This window comes from Acomys russatus, chromosome 20 (genome assembly GCF_903995435.1).
Source record: "Acomys russatus chromosome 20, mAcoRus1.1, whole genome shotgun sequence".
NCBI lineage: Eukaryota > Metazoa > Chordata > Mammalia > Rodentia > Muridae > Acomys > Acomys russatus.
The window spans coordinates 22,864,957-22,883,197 of NC_067156.1; the positions used below are offsets into that span (position 1 = coordinate 22,864,957).

At 42.4% G+C, this 18,241-nt stretch overlaps 1 protein-coding gene across 23 annotated transcripts in view; it reads left to right on the top strand.

Annotated features, from left to right (window-relative positions):
- Apc (APC regulator of WNT signaling pathway) overlaps window positions 1–18,241 on the top strand; it is a 101,847-nt gene that overhangs the window by 72,999 nt on the left and 10,607 nt on the right. For 8 of the 23 annotated variants that reach the window (XM_051163829.1, XM_051163830.1, XM_051163835.1 and 5 more), the window contains 7 exons: window positions 3,925–4,023; window positions 6,522–6,900; window positions 8,417–8,512; window positions 9,690–9,743; window positions 13,266–13,405; window positions 14,045–14,122; window positions 14,724–14,840. In XM_051163829.1, coding sequence (XP_051019786.1) covers window positions 3,925–4,023; window positions 6,522–6,900; window positions 8,417–8,512; window positions 9,690–9,743; window positions 13,266–13,405; window positions 14,045–14,122; window positions 14,724–14,840 — 963 coding nt within the window. The remainder of the gene's footprint in view (window positions 1–3,924; window positions 4,024–6,521; window positions 6,901–8,416; window positions 8,513–9,689; window positions 9,744–13,265; window positions 13,406–14,044; window positions 14,123–14,723; window positions 14,841–18,241) is intronic. The other 15 variants (XM_051163834.1, XM_051163838.1, XM_051163839.1 and 12 more) reach the window with 3 other exon arrangements.

The window sequence follows — 18,241 nt, forward strand, 5'->3', positions numbered from 1 at the left end:
AGTACTTGGCCACGTTGCTGCTGGGTTGCCACAGCAACACTGTTTTCCTCTAAGGCCTCAGCACAGAGACTTGTTTCTGGGTTTTAACTATCACAAGGGCTCCAACAGTTCTTACTCTCTCTCTGATGTGCCTCAAGATGACACAAATCTAGAAATAAATTTTAACTGGAAAAGGTTATTCTGGGGCTTATAAATGAAAAGCTATATACTGCATCATGTTTAGCTAGAACTGTTATTTTTTTACCATCTGTACAAGTTGCCACCAATTTTCTTCTTTTGGTTTTGTTTGTTTGTTTGTTTTTCTTTCATTCTTTTTAGTTTTCCAAGACAGGGTTTCTCTGTGTTATCCTTGTCTGTCCTGGACTTGCTTTGTAGACCAGGCTGGCCTCAAACTCTCAGAGAACCTGCCTCTGCCTCCCCTAGTCCTGGGATTAAAGCTGTGCACCACCATGCCCAGCTTGCCACCAGTTTTCAATTAGTGGTTTATGGCAACTTTTCCTTCATGTGTCCTATATTTTTCAATTTTCTTCAGCAGACATTTTTATGTTGTAAATGAATGATATTTTTAAAATACAATTTCACTAAGTTGTCTTTCAGATAATTTTCCTACTATCAACACAAAAGATTAGTTTAATCTTTCTAGGTTACTTTTCATAGTGCTGTTTCTACCCCCAAAAGGTGAATGTTCTATTAATTCATTAATATGTAAAGTTTTTAAAACTTCCTATTTAAAAAAAAAAAACAAAAACAAAACCTTTGATTGAGCTAAAGAAGATACTTCAGGCTGGGCGTGGTGGCGCACGCCTTTAATCCCAGCACTCGGGAGGCAGAGGCAGGCGGATTGCTGTGAGTTCGAGGCCAGCCTGGTCTACAGAGTGAGTCCAGGACAGCCAAAGCTACACAGAGAAACCCTGTCTCAAAAAACAACAATTACACGAGGAGAGAGAGAGAGAGAGAGAGAGAGAGAGAGAGAGAGAGAGAGAGAAGATACTTCATTCCACATAACTGGTTAGTATTATAGAGGAAATTATCTAATGATGAATTAGGATAAAATAATGAAATTTAAATAGAAAGTTTGAGTTCTTTCTCTGTGTCACTGTTCAGGAAATCCCTTGAGAACCGTGTATCCTACAGTGTGGAAGGAAGAAGAGCTCAGTTTCATTTGCCGTCAGTTGTTCAGGCTTCAGATCATATTCTAATTACTGTGCGCCTTGAAAGTCTTACTCACCTGGTAGGCGCTGTCTGTACCAGTTAGATCTCTGCGATGCTACATGGAAATCAACTTTATGTCGATTATGCTCAGTATCAGAAATTGAGACTTGCAAATATAAGAGATTAGAAAGAAATTTTTATGAAGAAATGGGCAGGAAACAAGAGAAGGATCAGGAGGTTTCAGAAGAATGAGCACTGAGTGTCGGAGGAAGTCGAACAAGATTGTTAGAGAACAGAAGTCAAGAGGAGGTGCCAGAGAGATGGCTCAGTGGTTATTAGCACTGCTCAGTCTTCCTGAGGACCCAGGTTCGAGTCCAGCACCCACATGACAGCTCACTCCAGTCCCAGGGGATATAGTGTCCTTTTTTGGCTTCCAAGGCTACCAAGCATTCATGTAGAACATAAACATACAAGCAGACAAAACACCCATACATGTAAAGTTAATTATTTATTAATTTTTTGTACAAGTGAAAGTATTATTTTACTTTTATCTTTTTAAAATTAAATATAATTATATCATTTTCCCTCTTCCCTTTCTGTCTCTGCTGTGTCCATCTGTCTGTGCCCTTCCCTCAAACTCATGACCTTTTAAATTATTCTTTCTACATGTATGTACATATGTGCATATGTAAACAACCTGCTGAGTGTTTGAATGTACATGACTTCAGGGCTGACCACTGGTGTTGTATCAGCAGTGAAAGCACCTGACCCTGAGAAGACTGACCCTCCCACTCAAGGCAAAAGAATCAGAGACAACCCTGCTTCCACTATAAAGAGTCCAGAAGACCACCAAACTACAGAGAGCCTAGCTCAGACCCATATAGGCTCCGTGATGTCACTTCAGTCTCTGAGCCCCATGAGCCCTGCTTACTTGATTCCGTGGTGATATAACATCTTGAGACTTATTAACTTACTTTGTTTTATTATTTGCTACATAAACAAAAAACACTGGCATTCGTTGAAAATGAAAACCTTATTGATTTCCTCAAGATCACAGATTAGTCTACCAAACACTTACGCATTACTCGTACCACCTACCACTTGCACGTTCAGTCTGCCCTTTCTTTTACCCATTCTCTCGCCCTGTTCCGCCTTCCGTCTATTCTGTGAGAATGACCTTCACAAGTAATCTACTCTTTGTAAATTGCCTTTTTACTGCTCCCCTCGGTCCTCAGAATAAAGCTATCCTTTACCGTCTTTACCATGACCGTCATCAGCTACAGGGAACATCTCACTTTGCTCACGCGGGCTGCCGGTGCCCTTCTTTAAATCCCTCATATTTACGGGGCATCCTCCCCTGCAGCCTGTGCACCCTTCCGTCTGGTCCAGGTCGTGCTGTTGTTGTCCCATAGTGCTCTATTAACCCCAGCTCACGTGTGTCTCAGGAAACTCAGAACAACACTCAGTTACAGGTAGGCCATTGTAACATTTCCTCTCCTTGGAAAATGCCCACACTTTCAATTTTACATTTCTTTCTTTCTTTCTTTCTTTCTTTCTTTCTTTCTTTCTTTCTTTCTTTCGCTGATAGATGTATTTTCCCCCAGTAGACTGCAAGCTCCAGAAATGCAAGAATTCTGTCATGCCAGGAGTGGTGGTGGACAGCTCGAATCCCAGCCTGGGAAGAGTGAACCAGGAAGTCTTGAGTTTAAGGACAGCCTCGGCTATATACCAAGACCCTGTCTCAAAAACAACAGAAAGAACCCTAGCTATCTAGTCTCTGATAAATAATTAATGGTTAAATAACCGAGCGAATGACTAGGGGTTGCAAAGGAGACCTGATATCCTTGCTAGGAAAAGGATTTCTTGATCTGTGGTTAATTTCCTCAGGAAGTTAAGTTGGAGGAAAGGCGGGAAGTAACTTACTCAGGCGAATCCCTGCTTGTCTGGGTATAACTCCTTCCTCAATGGGCCTCGGTGTTGCTGTCTGAAGGTCTTTGATGAAGTTACAGACAGCACAGGGCATAATAGTTCACTCTGCATTTACAAGATAACAGTGCTTTTCACCCAGCACTCGGGAGGCAGAGGCAGGCGCATCGGTGTGAGGCCAGCCTGGTCTACAAAGTGAGTCCAGGACAGCCAAGGCTACACAGAGAGACCCTGTCTCAAAAAAAAAAAAAAAAAAAAAAAATGCTTTCAAAGTGCATACCTAATGTCATTACTGCATCCCTTTAGTGGGATGGGGTAAGCCTATCATGATTTATTTGCTACTGTTTCACAAATGTGTTTATATACTTTATTTGACTTTAGGCCTATAAATGAAAAATTTTTTGGTTTATATCTAAAATCTGTTTTCATCTCTTTGCCGCCTGTAATATTTCCATCCTCTCTTCTGTTTTTTTTTTAATTATTATTATAATTCTGATTTTGCCAGTCTGCCACCTAAAGTCCAATGACTCTACAGCTTGAATATAACACCTTTTAAAGCCCTGTCAGGAGCTTATTATTTAATCCAACCTATGGCCACACTAGACTGCACCATGCTCTCCGCCTTTTTTAATGCAGCTCTTTGTGGTGCACAGCAGGCCAGTGCTGCTCTGTTTTCCTTTGGTATTATGCACAGGCTGCTATGGTGTGTGCTGTGTCATGCTGCGGTTACTTACCTTCTTATCTTTCCCTAGTAGGATCTCAGTGAGCCCTTTCTAAACTGTAGAGCTTCGGAGCTGCCTATATTTGTAATCTAAATTACACTTCTACAATCTGCTTAATTTCTAGAGTTCAGCTACACGGGTGGATCATGAAACAGCCAGTGTTTTGAGTTCCAGCAGTACACACTCTGCTCCTCGAAGGCTGACGAGTCATCTGGGGACCAAGGTAACAGCAGGTTACAAACCCTCTTGTCAATGCTAGGGACACTTTGCTAAGATGGTCATTCATGAACATTCTCTAAAGAATTCTCACTGAGTCTCAGGTGGGCGGGGGGTGTGAAATTTTGTACAAAGCAGCACTAATAAGAGGAAGTGAAAATTATAAAAACTTCCAAATTGAGTGTCTGCTAGTTTCTTTTCCAGCTCGCTCTCCATTTCGCTGCGAGCATCCTAAGCTCCAGCCAGCCTGACATGCCCACACCCTGTGCTTTCCGCTTCCATGCCATGCCTGCAGCAGCACACAGCACTCTGCCCCACCATGAAGGGCTGTCACAGTCTGTCCACAGCTCAGGACTCTGAGCTCTGTATCTCCAGAAGACAATTTCTTAACTCCTAGAGGCTTTTTAGCCAATCTCCACCTTTATCTTTCTCAGTAACAGCTGCTGTGAAACTCCCTCTTAGATTGTTTTCCTCCGTCTTCAGCATCTCACAGTAGCTGCAAATGAGTGTTAATGGACATTTATTGAAATGGATGGAAACATCAGTGAAATTGAACATTAACCAGTGCAGCAAATATCTTAGATTATGGGAAATGTCTGAGAAGAAAATCACTTTAGTATTTTACTGTACTGGAATTCTAAGCGGTGTGCTTTCAGTCAGAACTGAAGAAGAACTACGTGTCTTCATGGTATACGTTGTTCTTTAACCACTGTGGCAAGTGCTAGGAAGCACTAAAATCACTAACATTAATTTAAGAGATTACACCACTGGTAGAGTGCTTGCCTAGCACGCCCAAGGTTCTCAATTAAAAATTAAAAGAAACGCCAGTCGGGGTGGCGCATGCCTTTAATCCCAGCACTCAGTAGACAGAGGCAGGTGGATCTCTTGAGTTTGAGGCCAGCTTGGTCTGTAGAACGAGTTCCAAGACAGCCAAGGCTACGCCTCATCTGAGGGGTTTGGAGAGGGTTAAGGAAATGAATTCAAGTAGTTTCTACGGGGCCTCTCTGGGGTGAACCAGGAAGGAGTTGTCTCTGCATTGTGTTCTTAGCCCTCCAAGAAGAGAGGGAGAAGGAAGACGCTGCCTCAGGGTTAGCATCCAACATCAACACAGCACTGACTCTCAGCACATGGACCTTGGCACTCACAGTGTATTTCCTTTAGCTGCGGCAAAATAATATGCCAGCTTTGTTATGCAATTTGAGTGCAGACTCCTGTTTTATATAGTTCCCTGATATTCAGGAAAAGTCAGATAAATTAACTAGTATCACACAGCTTACTTAGAAGTCATGGAGCCAAACTTTGAACCTAGGTCTGCTGAAAACGCATTTATCCACAGTCCTGTCGCTGCTGTGGTAGAAGGAGCATCACTGGAAAGTGGGTGTTTACACATTCAGAGCAGCACTTTGTAACCTCAGCAACACGAGCTAAGTCGTCCTGTTACGCTGTAGGACATTAAGCAGTGCCCCTGGACTTTACCTACAGAATGCCCCTAACGTTCACACACCACTGTTACAACCAAAAATACGTCTCAAGATACAGCCAGTTGCAGCCGGGTATGGTGGCGCACGCCTTTAGTCCCAGCACTTGGGAGGCAGAGGCAGGCGGATTGCTGTGAGTTCGAGGCCAGCCTGGTCTACAAAGTGAGTCCAGGACAGCCAAGGCTACACAGAGAGACCCTGTCTCGGGGGGAAAAACAGACAGAGCCAGCTGTGTCCCTGTGGGCCTCTGACTTACACAGATGATGCATTCTTTGCATCACACGCCCTCTCCTTCTGTGGCGTACTGTCTAGCTGTGAAGGGAAGCTGGGGACACCCCGTGCTAACCAGACACTGTTTTTCTTCTTCTAATTTGCTTCTAAGTTAATCCTTCCAATTTCTCAAAGCAACTAAAACCAGTCGCTTTTCAAAAGAAAACAATGACACATCTTAGCTTTGCCAATCTGTGTGTGATTGTGGCATTTTTCTTTTTATGGCAAAATAATTTTATATAATAATGGAAATCATATCAATTTAAATGTGCTTGCCTAGCACGCCCAAGTGCTAGGTGAAGTGTAATGCTTGCAGAGATTAGAATTTAGTAGATTATAATTGTTGCAAATGTTTTATGTTGTTTAGAAATAAAATACAGTTTTAAATTATATAAAGAATTTAAATTAAGCACATTCCAGAGAGAGGGAAAGAATGAGAATGTGAATGAATGAGTGTGTGAGAGAAAGAAAAAATAATTATTTTTATTCATACTAATTAGTTAGCTTTAGCTGATACAAGTAAATAGCAATTTCAGTACTGTAAGAACCTGCTTTTTTATTCACATAAACCATCTGTGGATGTTATTTTGAAATAGCTCTCATCACTTCATCCAGAAAAGGGTTTTTTGGTTGTTGTTGTTGTTTGTTTGTTTTAATTTTTAATGAATATAGTAAGTAATCCCGTTCATCACTTCATTAGATCTGGCTTTTGGGTACTAAAGTCATAATTTTGTTTCTAAACTCGTTTGGCCCACAGGTGGAAATGGTGTACTCATTGTTGTCAATGCTTGGTACCCATGATAAGGACGATATGTCACGAACTTTGCTAGCTATGTCTAGCTCCCAAGACAGCTGTATATCCATGCGGCAGTCTGGATGTCTTCCTCTCCTCATCCAGCTTTTACATGGCAATGACAAAGACTCTGTATTGTTGGGAAATTCCCGGGGCAGTAAGGAGGCTCGGGCCAGGGCCAGTGCAGCACTCCACAACATCATCCACTCACAGCCCGATGACAAGAGAGGCAGGCGTGAAATCCGAGTCCTTCATCTTTTGGAACAGATACGCGCTTACTGTGAAACCTGTTGGGAGTGGCAGGAAGCCCATGAGCAAGGCATGGACCAGGACAAGAATCCAAGTATGTTCTCTGTAGTGTGCATCACAATGCGTGTTTCAAAGCATGTGCTGTCTTTAGAATAGAAGGAATTCATATTAGCTAGCTAGTGCTGCTAACCCATTTTTAAGGCTTAAATTTGCATTTCTTTAAAAATCTTTAGCAAAAGAAAATGTTATGTGTACTACTGTGCAGTCAAAACAGAACAAAGGTGACCTGGCTGAGCAGGCCTTCCCTTCCTCTCTCGCTGCCCCATTGCTTTCCCCAGAAGAGGACCGTCCAGGCAGGGGCGTATATGAGTAACAGCAGTCCCCGCTAGACCCTCCAGGAAAGCGTTTGAGAAGAACAGACCAAAGGAAAGTTGAAGTTACAACATAAAGAGTTGGTTTGGTGGCCCATGTAGGTAATCTCTGCATTTGGGAGATGCAGACATGAGGATCAAGAAAAGTTCAAGGTAATCTTGAACTACAGAGTTCAGGGCCAGCCTCTGTATGAGACGCTGTTGCAAAGAACTACAGAAAGAAAAAAACTATTTAGAAGAGCTAAAATCAGTGTAAGCAGTTAAGTTGCATTCTGGACTAATTCAGCTCAGGAAAGTGATTTCACTTAAGTTTCTTCAGCTACTAGCAACCAAACCATAATCTTTTCTATTTTCATATCTGCGTTCACTGGACACACTCTACCTCTTGTTTTTTGATACTCAAATAGCCTTATGAAGTAGAAAAAGGAAATTGTTATTGCCTCCATTTATAAATAAAACTGAGGCTTCCGCTAAAAAACACTTTCATGTCCTTGAATCTATATAGCAGTAGTTTTCCTAACCTTAATATAAAGATTATTTCAAATCTTAAAAATGTGTAAGAAAAAAGAGCAGGGGTGATTTTGTTAATCCACACAGGGGCCTTGGTGTGAGAGCTGATACACAGCTTGTCTAGAGAACAGTCCTTTTTTGTGAGGGGGCTGGTACCCACAGTTATCTAATAATTCACATCATTGCTTCTGAAAAAATACTTTGTGTCAAATAATGACTTTGAAACCTTGCATATAACATTAAAGATGAGTGTATGTTTTCTTGGATACCCTTTTCTCTACATGTTTACTTTGTATCTGTCTGTATGGGAAATTCTACTGGATATCACATACGTATGCAGCCATATACTCTTAATTAATGACCATAATGGTTGTTTACACTGAAATTAGAAACAAAGTATAACAGTATTATGTCAAAATGTGTGTATTCTTTTATGAGTCATTAAAATGATTATGCATACGAGCTACAGCAAAGCCTATGAGAGACCTAGTCTGACAGTCTTGGTTAACACTGACAAGTAGCAAACAAGCTTATGGAGCCAAGAAAACCCCTTGATGCAGTTGCTCTTCTACAGCTGTGATGTGTACTCATTCATCCAGTAAATATCTGTGGATGTACTAGCCTTCTGTACACTAGGGCCATACCAACAGCCTCTGCGTGCTTTAACAGGGTAATAGCATTTCTTTTAAGATAACAAAGTGTCACGGCGTAGGGAATTCTATTTTTCAGTGCCAGCTCCTGTTGAGCACCAGATCTGCCCTGCTGTGTGTGTCCTAATGAAACTTTCCTTTGATGAAGAGCACAGACATGCAATGAATGAACTTGGTAAGATGAAATGGTTTCTTAGTGCCACAAATAAATGCTGCTGAATTTTTAAAACACAAGAGAAATTCATTACTATAAATTTAGGTGGATACGTTGAGATAATGTAAGGTTACTAACTTTGATCAGCTGTTTCCACCCATATAGGAAAAGGGAAAAAATACTGTACTCTGGTCTTAATGGGAGAACGGGTCCTTACCTTGGTCTCCATGGCAAGAGGACTCCTGAATTACAGAAATGTCTTATCTTAACCAGAGATGGAAAAAAATTACCAGTGGAGCCCCGTGTCCCTGCTGCCCAAGTAGACCCTGTGTCGTCTCTGATGAAGGGGACAGCGGGAATGATTTGTTAAGGCGTCATTGTTCGTGTAGTCTGTCAGTCACTTTAGATGAACACCAGGAAGAACAGTTACTAAGATTATAATTTATCTTAATGATGATCAGCATTTTATTGGATTTTCACTGTGGTTTGCACTAGTGTATGTAGAAAGACATGTTCTAATTGAAGTTAGAGATATTTCATTAATTTGATATAAAATACTCCTCTAGGTACATATCACATCCTCTAAGCCCTATGTAATGATTGAGCGCCCTTTTTTTTTTTTTTTCATGTAATGGTTTTCTTTAATTTCTAGTTTTATTTTACACATGTGTTTATAAATTGCATCATGCTGAGCCATCTCATGTGAACTAGGTTCCTCTAGTCACACAAGCACTGCCCACTGACTCCTGCCGCAGGACAGCGGTGCCCGCGCTTGTGTGCTGCTTGTGTCACATTACATCCCAGCCCCGCGCCTTGCGTTCTTACCCTTGTTGTTATTCATCATTCACTGTAAAAGTGGCCAAGTGCAGAGCGTGAGACTCAGGCCTGCCCTGCAGCAGTGCCTCCTTCCCACAGGCCCACCTGATCCTCGGTCCAGGTCCTCTGACACCTCACTTAATCTTATGGGGTTTCCCCGTTTCAGTACAGTCTCAGCATTTGTGGATTTTCCTCCCCTAATTCCAATAATTATGAAAAAAGGATAAAACTAACAACCAGGAAAACTCAGTTTTAAGATATTGCAAAGATTTTTCTATAAATGTTCATATGTTCCACTGGACTATAGACTAGGACTGACACATTAATTATCTGAATTTCAGAATAAAACTTAGACTCAGTATTTGTTCCTCTTCTTCTTCAGGTAGGAAGGCTCCCCGGGGCATTTCATCACAGGAGCTAGGTCAGGGGCTTTCAGGTGAGGAGCAGGACGGGGCCTCTGGGGGTGTGACTGTGGGGACGTAGCCACAGGGGTTATCTTCCTCTCACTCCTCGCCGTCAAATTCGCACAGGGGCAAAAGGAGACTTCAGGTTTGTGAGTCGGGAAAGAGTCTCAGGCAGATCCGGCAGTGAGGAGTAAGGAAGCACAGGCCTATTAACTGAGGAAGCGTTCATGAGCCTCGGCAGTAAGGAACTCAGGACTCGATGTTCGCACCTGTTAGCACCAGAAGTTCCCGACCGTGACATTAGCCATGGGTATTTGCTAGTTCCCAGGCCTGTCCCAGAAGGTTTCCTAGGCACTGGAGTTCTCAAACGATCAAGATACGCCCTGGCTTCCAGGGAAAACATAATCTACTGACATGCATCTTTTACAACATTTCTAGATCATAGCAGTCGGCAGAGGCGCTTGGAGGCCAGAGAGATTGCCCGGCTGTAGCAAACAGAGCCCCAAAGGAGCAGCCCAGGAATCCCACTAAGTAATCAGTCCAGATTATGCTTATGATTGTGAAATGGAAGAGTGGGCTACAGAATATTGATGTGGACCCCTGAAACTCACTTTAGAATAGGACATACCATGCTAGTGATGGCTATCCAAGCCATATGATAAAAATTATATACTGTTAAAACTTAAATCTCTTGTCTTAACTAAGAGTCTAAATTATGGGTTCTGTTTAATACCATTTGAAGCACTTGAACCTTCCTTACCAGTAAGGTAATGGAGCGCCTTATCAGTAAGAAGCCCAAAAAAAAAAAAAAGAAGAAGCCCATTGAGACTGCTACTTCAAAACAGACAGCAACAAAAATACTGAAGGATATACTCACCTTTGCATTGGAACATACTGATTTTTCTTAGGGTAATCAGTTTTTTATCCTGTCAGCCATGAATTTGCATCGTATTTCAGTGACTCCTTTTGTACTTTTAACCTGTGAATTATATCCTTTGCCTCAGAATTCAGAGGTTGGTTGGTTGGTTTGTTTTGTTTTGTTTTGTTTTTTACTGCCTAAATTATAAAAGGATCTCTTATCTAACACTCCCAATTTTTACTAATTTTTTCATCAGTCATAGTCTTCTTAGTATTGTTGACATCTGGTATATCCTCCTTTATTCTTTGTTTAAAATTAAATTCTAAAATTGATATTTTTGGATAGAAGAGGTCTCTGACAACTTAACGCTGTCTTAGCACCTTCTTTGGACCACTCTATCTTTCTCAGGAAGTAAGCCAGACACTGTACTAGGCAGGAGGTAAGCCAGACACTGTACTAGGCAGGATTCCATGCAAAAACAAAGTATCGTGTGTTTTACTTGGTTTCGAGGTCCTTCTTCACAGTGCTCTACACCGTGAGCACACATGGGTGTCCTGGGCCACCGCCGTCAGGTCTTCAGTGACTCCCCAGTCAGTGTCCTGGGTCAGAAGCATCGGTTTCTCCTTTACTCAAGTATACAAAATCCTAGCACTCGGTGAAGCTCGGCCGGAAGCTCTCCTCCTCTGCCCCGGTGCTACAGCAGCTGTTCCCAGGGCTTCACTTACCGTGTTAGTCACTATTCAGATTCACATCTCGGTCTAACGTTTCCCTCCTAAGTTTCATGTTTTGGTGACAGGCACTCTGTCACCAAACCCTTGGATGTGTTCATACTCATCTGACTTCGTCCTTTCTGTAGGATTCTAGACACTTCTAACTGAACTCTCACAAACAGAATTTGTTGCCTCCATACTTAAATCTGTCTCTTCCAGGGTTCCTTTTGTGATTCTAATAGCCCAGCTGCTCAAATTAGAATCTTAGAAAAATCATCCATGACTCCATTTGTATCTCCTCCATTTAGTAACTGAGCATTTTAATCCTGCTTCTTGAGTATATGTGTCGCCAGGCATGGTGGCACACACCTATAACCCCAGGACTTGGCAGGTAGATGGGGTTTGATCTCTGAGTTCAAGCCCAGTCTGGTCTACATAGGGAGTTCCAAGTCAGTCGGGGCTGCATAGTGAGAGCCTGTCTCAAAATCAACTGTGTGTGTGTGTGTGCACACGTACATGTATAATTGTTATTTCTCATCCTGCGGCAAGGCACTGTTGTCTCTCTGGTTCTGCATATTTTGTCCTGCTTTTAGCCGTAAGCCATTCTGCGCATTGCCCCATCTTGCTCACTTACAATGTATCTCCATTGTACTCTCTGTCTAATGTCCTTAGTGTGGCATGGAAAGCTTCATGTGACCTGGTACCTGCCTGCTCTTGCCACTTCACTGGGCGCCCCACTCCTTGTTGGGCCCTTACACAGACTGATTTTTCTGCCTAGACTAATTCTTTCTCCTCCTTCCCCCACCCTTGTTAGGTATCAGTCATCCATTAGATTTCACCGTAAACGTTGTCTCGCAGATCTTTTCCTTGAGGCCTTCCCCACTCCAGTGTAGGTGCCTCACACTCACGTTTCATGAAGACAGGGCCTAGGTTTGGTTCACTGGCTGCTCTTATCCATTAATGCAAATAGATGGAAAATGTTCTTAAATGTGGTTTGGATTAATTTCTTGCCTGCGTTCAGAGAATTGTCTGTCATAAAGGTCTGTGAGAATGTTCCTAAAATCAAGACACCCTGTCTACAGTTCTTAGCGCAACATAGAACGTCATTTGTAAATGTGCAGAGCCTTCTGATAATCTCTTATTGCTGTTCACAAAATGTTAGTGCACTGGTCTTTCAGGTTAGTGAGTGGCCTGCTGAGACTTACACACATCTTTTTTAAATGCCTGAGCCACCCCTGTAGTCTAACAAGCCAGCATCCCACGTCCCGTGGGACCGATTTTGATGATGAATAACCCTACACCAGCTCTGTGCACTGTTACCTTTCTTTTATTCTCATCCTCACCGTTTGCCTCACTTTTTTAACGCTTTCCTTTGTTGTCTTCCCTTTTCCTTTCCCATCTCGCCTTCTCCTTCCCTTCCTAGTGTTGCGCCCTCACTGAGCACACCTGCTGGTCACGTACTAGAAGGGAAATGGCAAGTCCTAGTACAGTTGACGTTTTATAGTATCAAAGGAAAGTAAGAATATTTTTAAAGAAACTTTTAGAACTTTGTAGTAGGTTGAACAGATCATTCTTTTCATGAAATAAGTTTTGCTTCAAGCAAAATTCCACTTAAACATTTCCTTATTCCTGAGGAATATTATTCGACACATTAAAAAAGTATTAGGCCACAGTATATGACAATGGAAAGTAGAAAGACTAGGGTTAACAAATCGCCTTCATTGTTGGCAAGGTACAGTGCGTGTCAGTGACTAGAACCAAGAGCGGGCGGTGGAGACTGGCAGGCAGTGGACTCGTGCTGCCTGTACTTCATAGGACACAGAAGTTATTTTCAGCCATTTTGGTGGTTTTTAATTCTAAAGGCAAATTTAAACTGTATATTCTCATCTTTTGAGATTTTTTTCCCCCTGGTTTTTAAGTTAACCAAATACAGCAGTTTACTTGATTCTAGACTATTGTGTTTCCTTTTGCCCTTGTTAAATTAGGGGGCCTGCAGGCCATTGCAGAGTTACTGCAGGTGGACTGTGAGATGTACGGGCTGACTAACGACCACTACAGTGTCACTTTACGACGCTATGCTGGCATGGCTTTGACAAACTTGACCTTTGGAGATGTTGCCAACAAGGTATGTCGTTTATAGATTTACTTCTCAAGTTAGCTCAGTTAGGAGTTATTTTCATATAAATGACTTTTCAAACTAAAAAAACAAACACTTATGACTGGTTTTTGGTGTCTCCCACCCCACCCCAGTTGAACAGTGACTAATAAAAGCACCTTTCTCACCACTGCATATCCCTACTTAGTGGGCTGTCTTCTGCCTAAAGAAAGCAAAAGCACACCTGAAGATGAAACGCTGTGCTGAAATTACATCGCTGCACCAACAGCATTGCTCCTCATACTAAGGGTATAGGCAGCAAGTGCAGGTCACCAACACTGTAGAAAGTAATAACTCATAAAATCCCATTCCCAGGAGGGAGAGCAGAGTCCTGTAACAATACCCATACTGAGTCTGTCAGACAGGACACGGTGCTCTGTCCTTTGCTTACCCTTACTCAGGATTTTGCTTGGTTTTTCCAGTTAGGTAAAGGAAATAGACCACAGAAATAGGATCATCTGTCTTTCATTTAGGTAACCTTGTTCTGGGTCTCATACAGGTAAAATAACATCTGTGGCTGAAGTAGAAAGCAGGGTTAAATTCAGTAGCTAGAAAGAAGCAGGTTCAGGCTGGCTCACTGCTGACGCTGCTCCGCATCTCCCGTTCCAGGCTACGCTGTGTTCTATGAAGGGCTGCATGAGAGCGCTTGTGGCCCAGTTAAAATCCGAAAGTGAAGACTTACAACAGGTACTGCTTAGATTCTCTAATGTTTCTTGGATATTAACAGGATAACATACGGAGTTCTGTTAAGTTTTGGCTCAGTACTTAGTGGTTTATGTTAAAGTATGATTCCATCAACACTTCAGGAAAAGCATTATACTGAAGTAATTCCTTTGGCACTCTGGTAATGTGTGAGAAATTTACTATGAGCAGAACATTTAATATTACTGTCAATCATGCTTATTGTACAAATGAGTGTGTTTCGCTTGTGACCTTTTGATGCATGCAAATACCGTGCTTTGCTCTTGTAGGTGAAGCATTCCTAACTCAAAACCCAAAACCCAAAACTTTGTTTTCTGCTAGTATGACACCACATGTGGAAAATCTGTTTGCACACTGAGTTATTAATATCTATGGAACATAATCTCATACCCAGAGATCTCACACATATACAGATATTCAGAAAGCCCAATTTAAAATCAAATCACTTATGATGCCAAGCATTTAGATAAGATGTATTTAACCTGAAGTAGATTCCTACTTTTACAAACTCTAGCATTAGAAACAAAAGTGAAACTAGTACGAATCATTTTTATATGCACGTTATTCTACACTTGATTATTTACAGGTTATTGCAAGTGTTTTGAGGAATTTGTCTTGGCGAGCAGATGTAAATAGCAAAAAGACATTGAGAGAAGTTGGAAGTGTGAAAGCGTTGATGGAATGTGCTTTGGAAGTTAAAAAGGTAACTTGAAAAATGTTTGGTTATAAAACAATTCAAAAAAATGTTTCATACTATAATAAGAAGTCAGCAGCCGCTGCCTTCCTAGTGCTGGGGTTAAAAGTGTATTCCACCAAAGAGAGGTCCTGTCTAAAACAAGGTGGAGGGGGGCTGGGGAGACGGCTCAGTGGTTAAGAGCACTGGCTGCTCTTCCAGAGGTCCTGAGTTCAATTCCCAGCAACCACGTGGTGGCTCCCAACCATCTATAATAAGATCTCATGCCCTCCTTTGGCGCAGGTGTATTTGCAGAGAGAACACTGTATACATAATAAATAAATCTAAAAAAAAAAAAAAACAGAAAACCAAAAACAAAGTGGAGGCAGGGGCCAGTGTCAGAGGTTGTCCTTGTTGCTGTGCAGCAGTGGCACGCACACACCTATACAATCACGTGTATACTTACCATTCGCCTCTACACAGAGCCATGTGTAAATGTGCATAGGTTCTCTATAAAGATACCTTTGCAGCTGCTAAGAAGTGGCTCGGACTAACACTCAGGGAAGATATGAACAGCCACTAAGTGCTGAAGAGGATACAGGGTAGTGTTTGTCATAAAAGCTACCGTGGGGTGCTATTATTCATATCATAGTGGCTTGAAGTGAAGAGATGAACCACACATCAAGGCTGCTGAGCAGCTGGAAGCCTTCTGTAATGTTGCTGGGAATGTGAAATTGCATAGCACTTGGGAAAATATTTGGAAGGGATTTTTATGTTAAACATACCCCGGCCATACTACACAGCCATTCTACTCTTAAGAATTTACCCACAGGAACAAAACTAATGTTCTCACACAGATTTATTACATAAATGTTCTTCATGATTTTGTAATGTCCAAAAGTCAGAAGTAACTGTAATGACTGTTGTTAGGTAAACAGAAATTCACAGCTATAAAAAGAACAAACTGGTCTTAAAAGTATTACATGCCTATAGCCCCAAACTACCTAGTAGGGTATGACGGAGGATTACTCAAGCCTGGGAGTTCTAGATCATCCTGGGCAACATAACAGGGTGCTGGCTTAAAAAATGAGTGAGTGAGTGAGTGAGTGTGTGTGTGTGTGTGTGTCTGTGTCTGTGTGTGTGTGTGTGTTTTCATGCTATGTCTTCCTCAGTCCCCTTCACCTGGTTTTCTGTTTGTTTTCAAGGCCAGGTCTCATGCAACCCAGGCTGGAACTCACCATGCAGCCAAGGATAACCTGGAACTTTTGACCCTCAGGCCTCCACCTCCCAAGTGCTGGGAGCACACGCACATGCCCCTCCCCTGTTTTACATGGGCATGGAGTTCAAGCCCAGGGTTTTGTGCATGCCAAGCAGGCATCTTACCTGCTGAAGCATATCTGTAGCCCTCTACCTTACTTTTTTAGTTGATTTTATATGTGTGAGGTTTTTGTCTGCATGTATGTCTGTGTATTAGATGCGTGCCTGGTGTCCTCAGAGCCCAGAAAGAAGGTGTTCGGCCCTCTGGAAGAAACAGCCAAGTGCTCCTAATTGCTGAGCCATCTCTCCTGGCCTGTTTTTTTTTGGTAGGGTCCTCTGAATGAGCCTGGAGCTCATCTGTTCAAGACTCACTGGACATCTGTTGGCATATTTTGTATGCGACTTTATTTGGGTTCTTCTATGAACCACCCTTCTCCACCCCAATCCCTTCCAACACCTCAACATGAAGTAGGAGAGACAGAAGGTTGACGAGGAGAGGGGTGTTGAGATGTTCTTAGACTACTTCCTGCTGATGAGGGGCGTTGAGTTCCGTGGGGCCAGTCCAGTCTTAGTCTTCGTCAGGACATCTCCAACTTCTTCTTGTCTCTTTTCTCTCGACTACTTGACAAACTAGGAGCAGGACCAGCAGGAGGAACAGCCTCGCCCCACTGGTAGGGTTGTGGTATTCTTGTACCTTCTCTCGAATCCTCAGAATTAACTATCTTCAGCTGTCAGAATCACACCCCTGCCAGAGCACATTGGAGGCAAATAGTCTGCTGCTGTGGACAGTCGGAAGCAGCCCCATATCCCACACCTGGGATTAAATAAAAAACATGTTTACATAACAGGATTTTAAAGACACCAAAATTCTCGCTACAGACATCGACCTGTCTTTGCCTTCCCAATGCACACTGCCACACGCAGCCTTTTACATGGGTTTTGGGAAAATCAAACTCAGAGACTCATGTTTGTGTGGCAAGCATTTTAGCAGATGAACCATCCCCCAGCCCAAGAACAAATTATTAAAAAACAAATAATAAGATATATTTTAAAAGACTTCTCCAGTTGGCTTTTGTTTTTGTTTGTGTGGATGCGTGCATGTCTGAGCAGGTCAAAGAACAATCTCAGGAGTTAGTTTTCTTCCTACTGTGGGCTTAAACGCCAGTCACCAGGCTTATGTGGCAGGTGCTTTTTTGCTGAACTATCTCGCCCACCCCCCAGTTATCATGCGAATGGGCTCAGCAGCTATCTGCAGCCCTGTGTGGGATTTCTTTGGTTCCTGGGGTTCTCTTTAGCGTGTACTTTCTGAAATCCAGTCAGCAGCACCAGGTAGAAGTCTGCAGAGGGAGAGGTGTTAGTTAACCTGTGCTCATTGTGGAGGAGGCTAGTCTTGAAAGCAGGTCAGTGGCTGTCGAGGGCCTGGGGTAGAAGGAAGAGATGGGTTGAGAGGCCCATGAAGAAACCTTGGGAGGTGTAAATGTTTGTCACTTGATTGGAGTGGGGGATTTGTGGATGTATATCTACATTAAAAGTGATAAGAATGTATATGTGAAAGATGTTTGGTTTGTTTTCTGCAATAATAACTCAATATAATTGTAACAAAAAAATCAGTGCAGTACTTCACACTTTGCTGTTTGCTTAGATCTGTTAGTCCTTCCCTCTGTGTGCTTCATCTTTAGATCTTTCTTACGTTTTCAGCTGTCTATAAAAATCTACATATTTTAAAAATAAAAAAAATTTCCATTGTTTCTAACCACTAGAGCAATTCTTTTACTATAATGATGAAAAGTCTTGGATGAGTCACTCGCCTCCATCCTTAAGATTCCTCGTCCCTTTCCTTTGTCTCGGAATCTACTTAGGTTTATTTAACTAGGTTTTCTCTCCCCTCTCCCTGCACATTATACTTTCTGATCAGTCACTATACCAAAGCTCCTTTCCTTATTTCTAATCTCTCCTCATTTCTTCTCCTCCTGCAGCCCTTCACATCCCTCACTCGTGCCGTCCCACGTACACTGTGTACACAGTTGTACTCCTGAGCAACACCCCCAGCCCCCCCCAGCCCCCCAGCCCCGAACTTCTTTAAACCAGGTCCTTGGCCTTGGCTTAAGTCTCTGGAGCACCTTGTGTTTGTGTACCTTCGTCTCCCACTTTTGAGTCAGCTGCAGTTTTTCTCA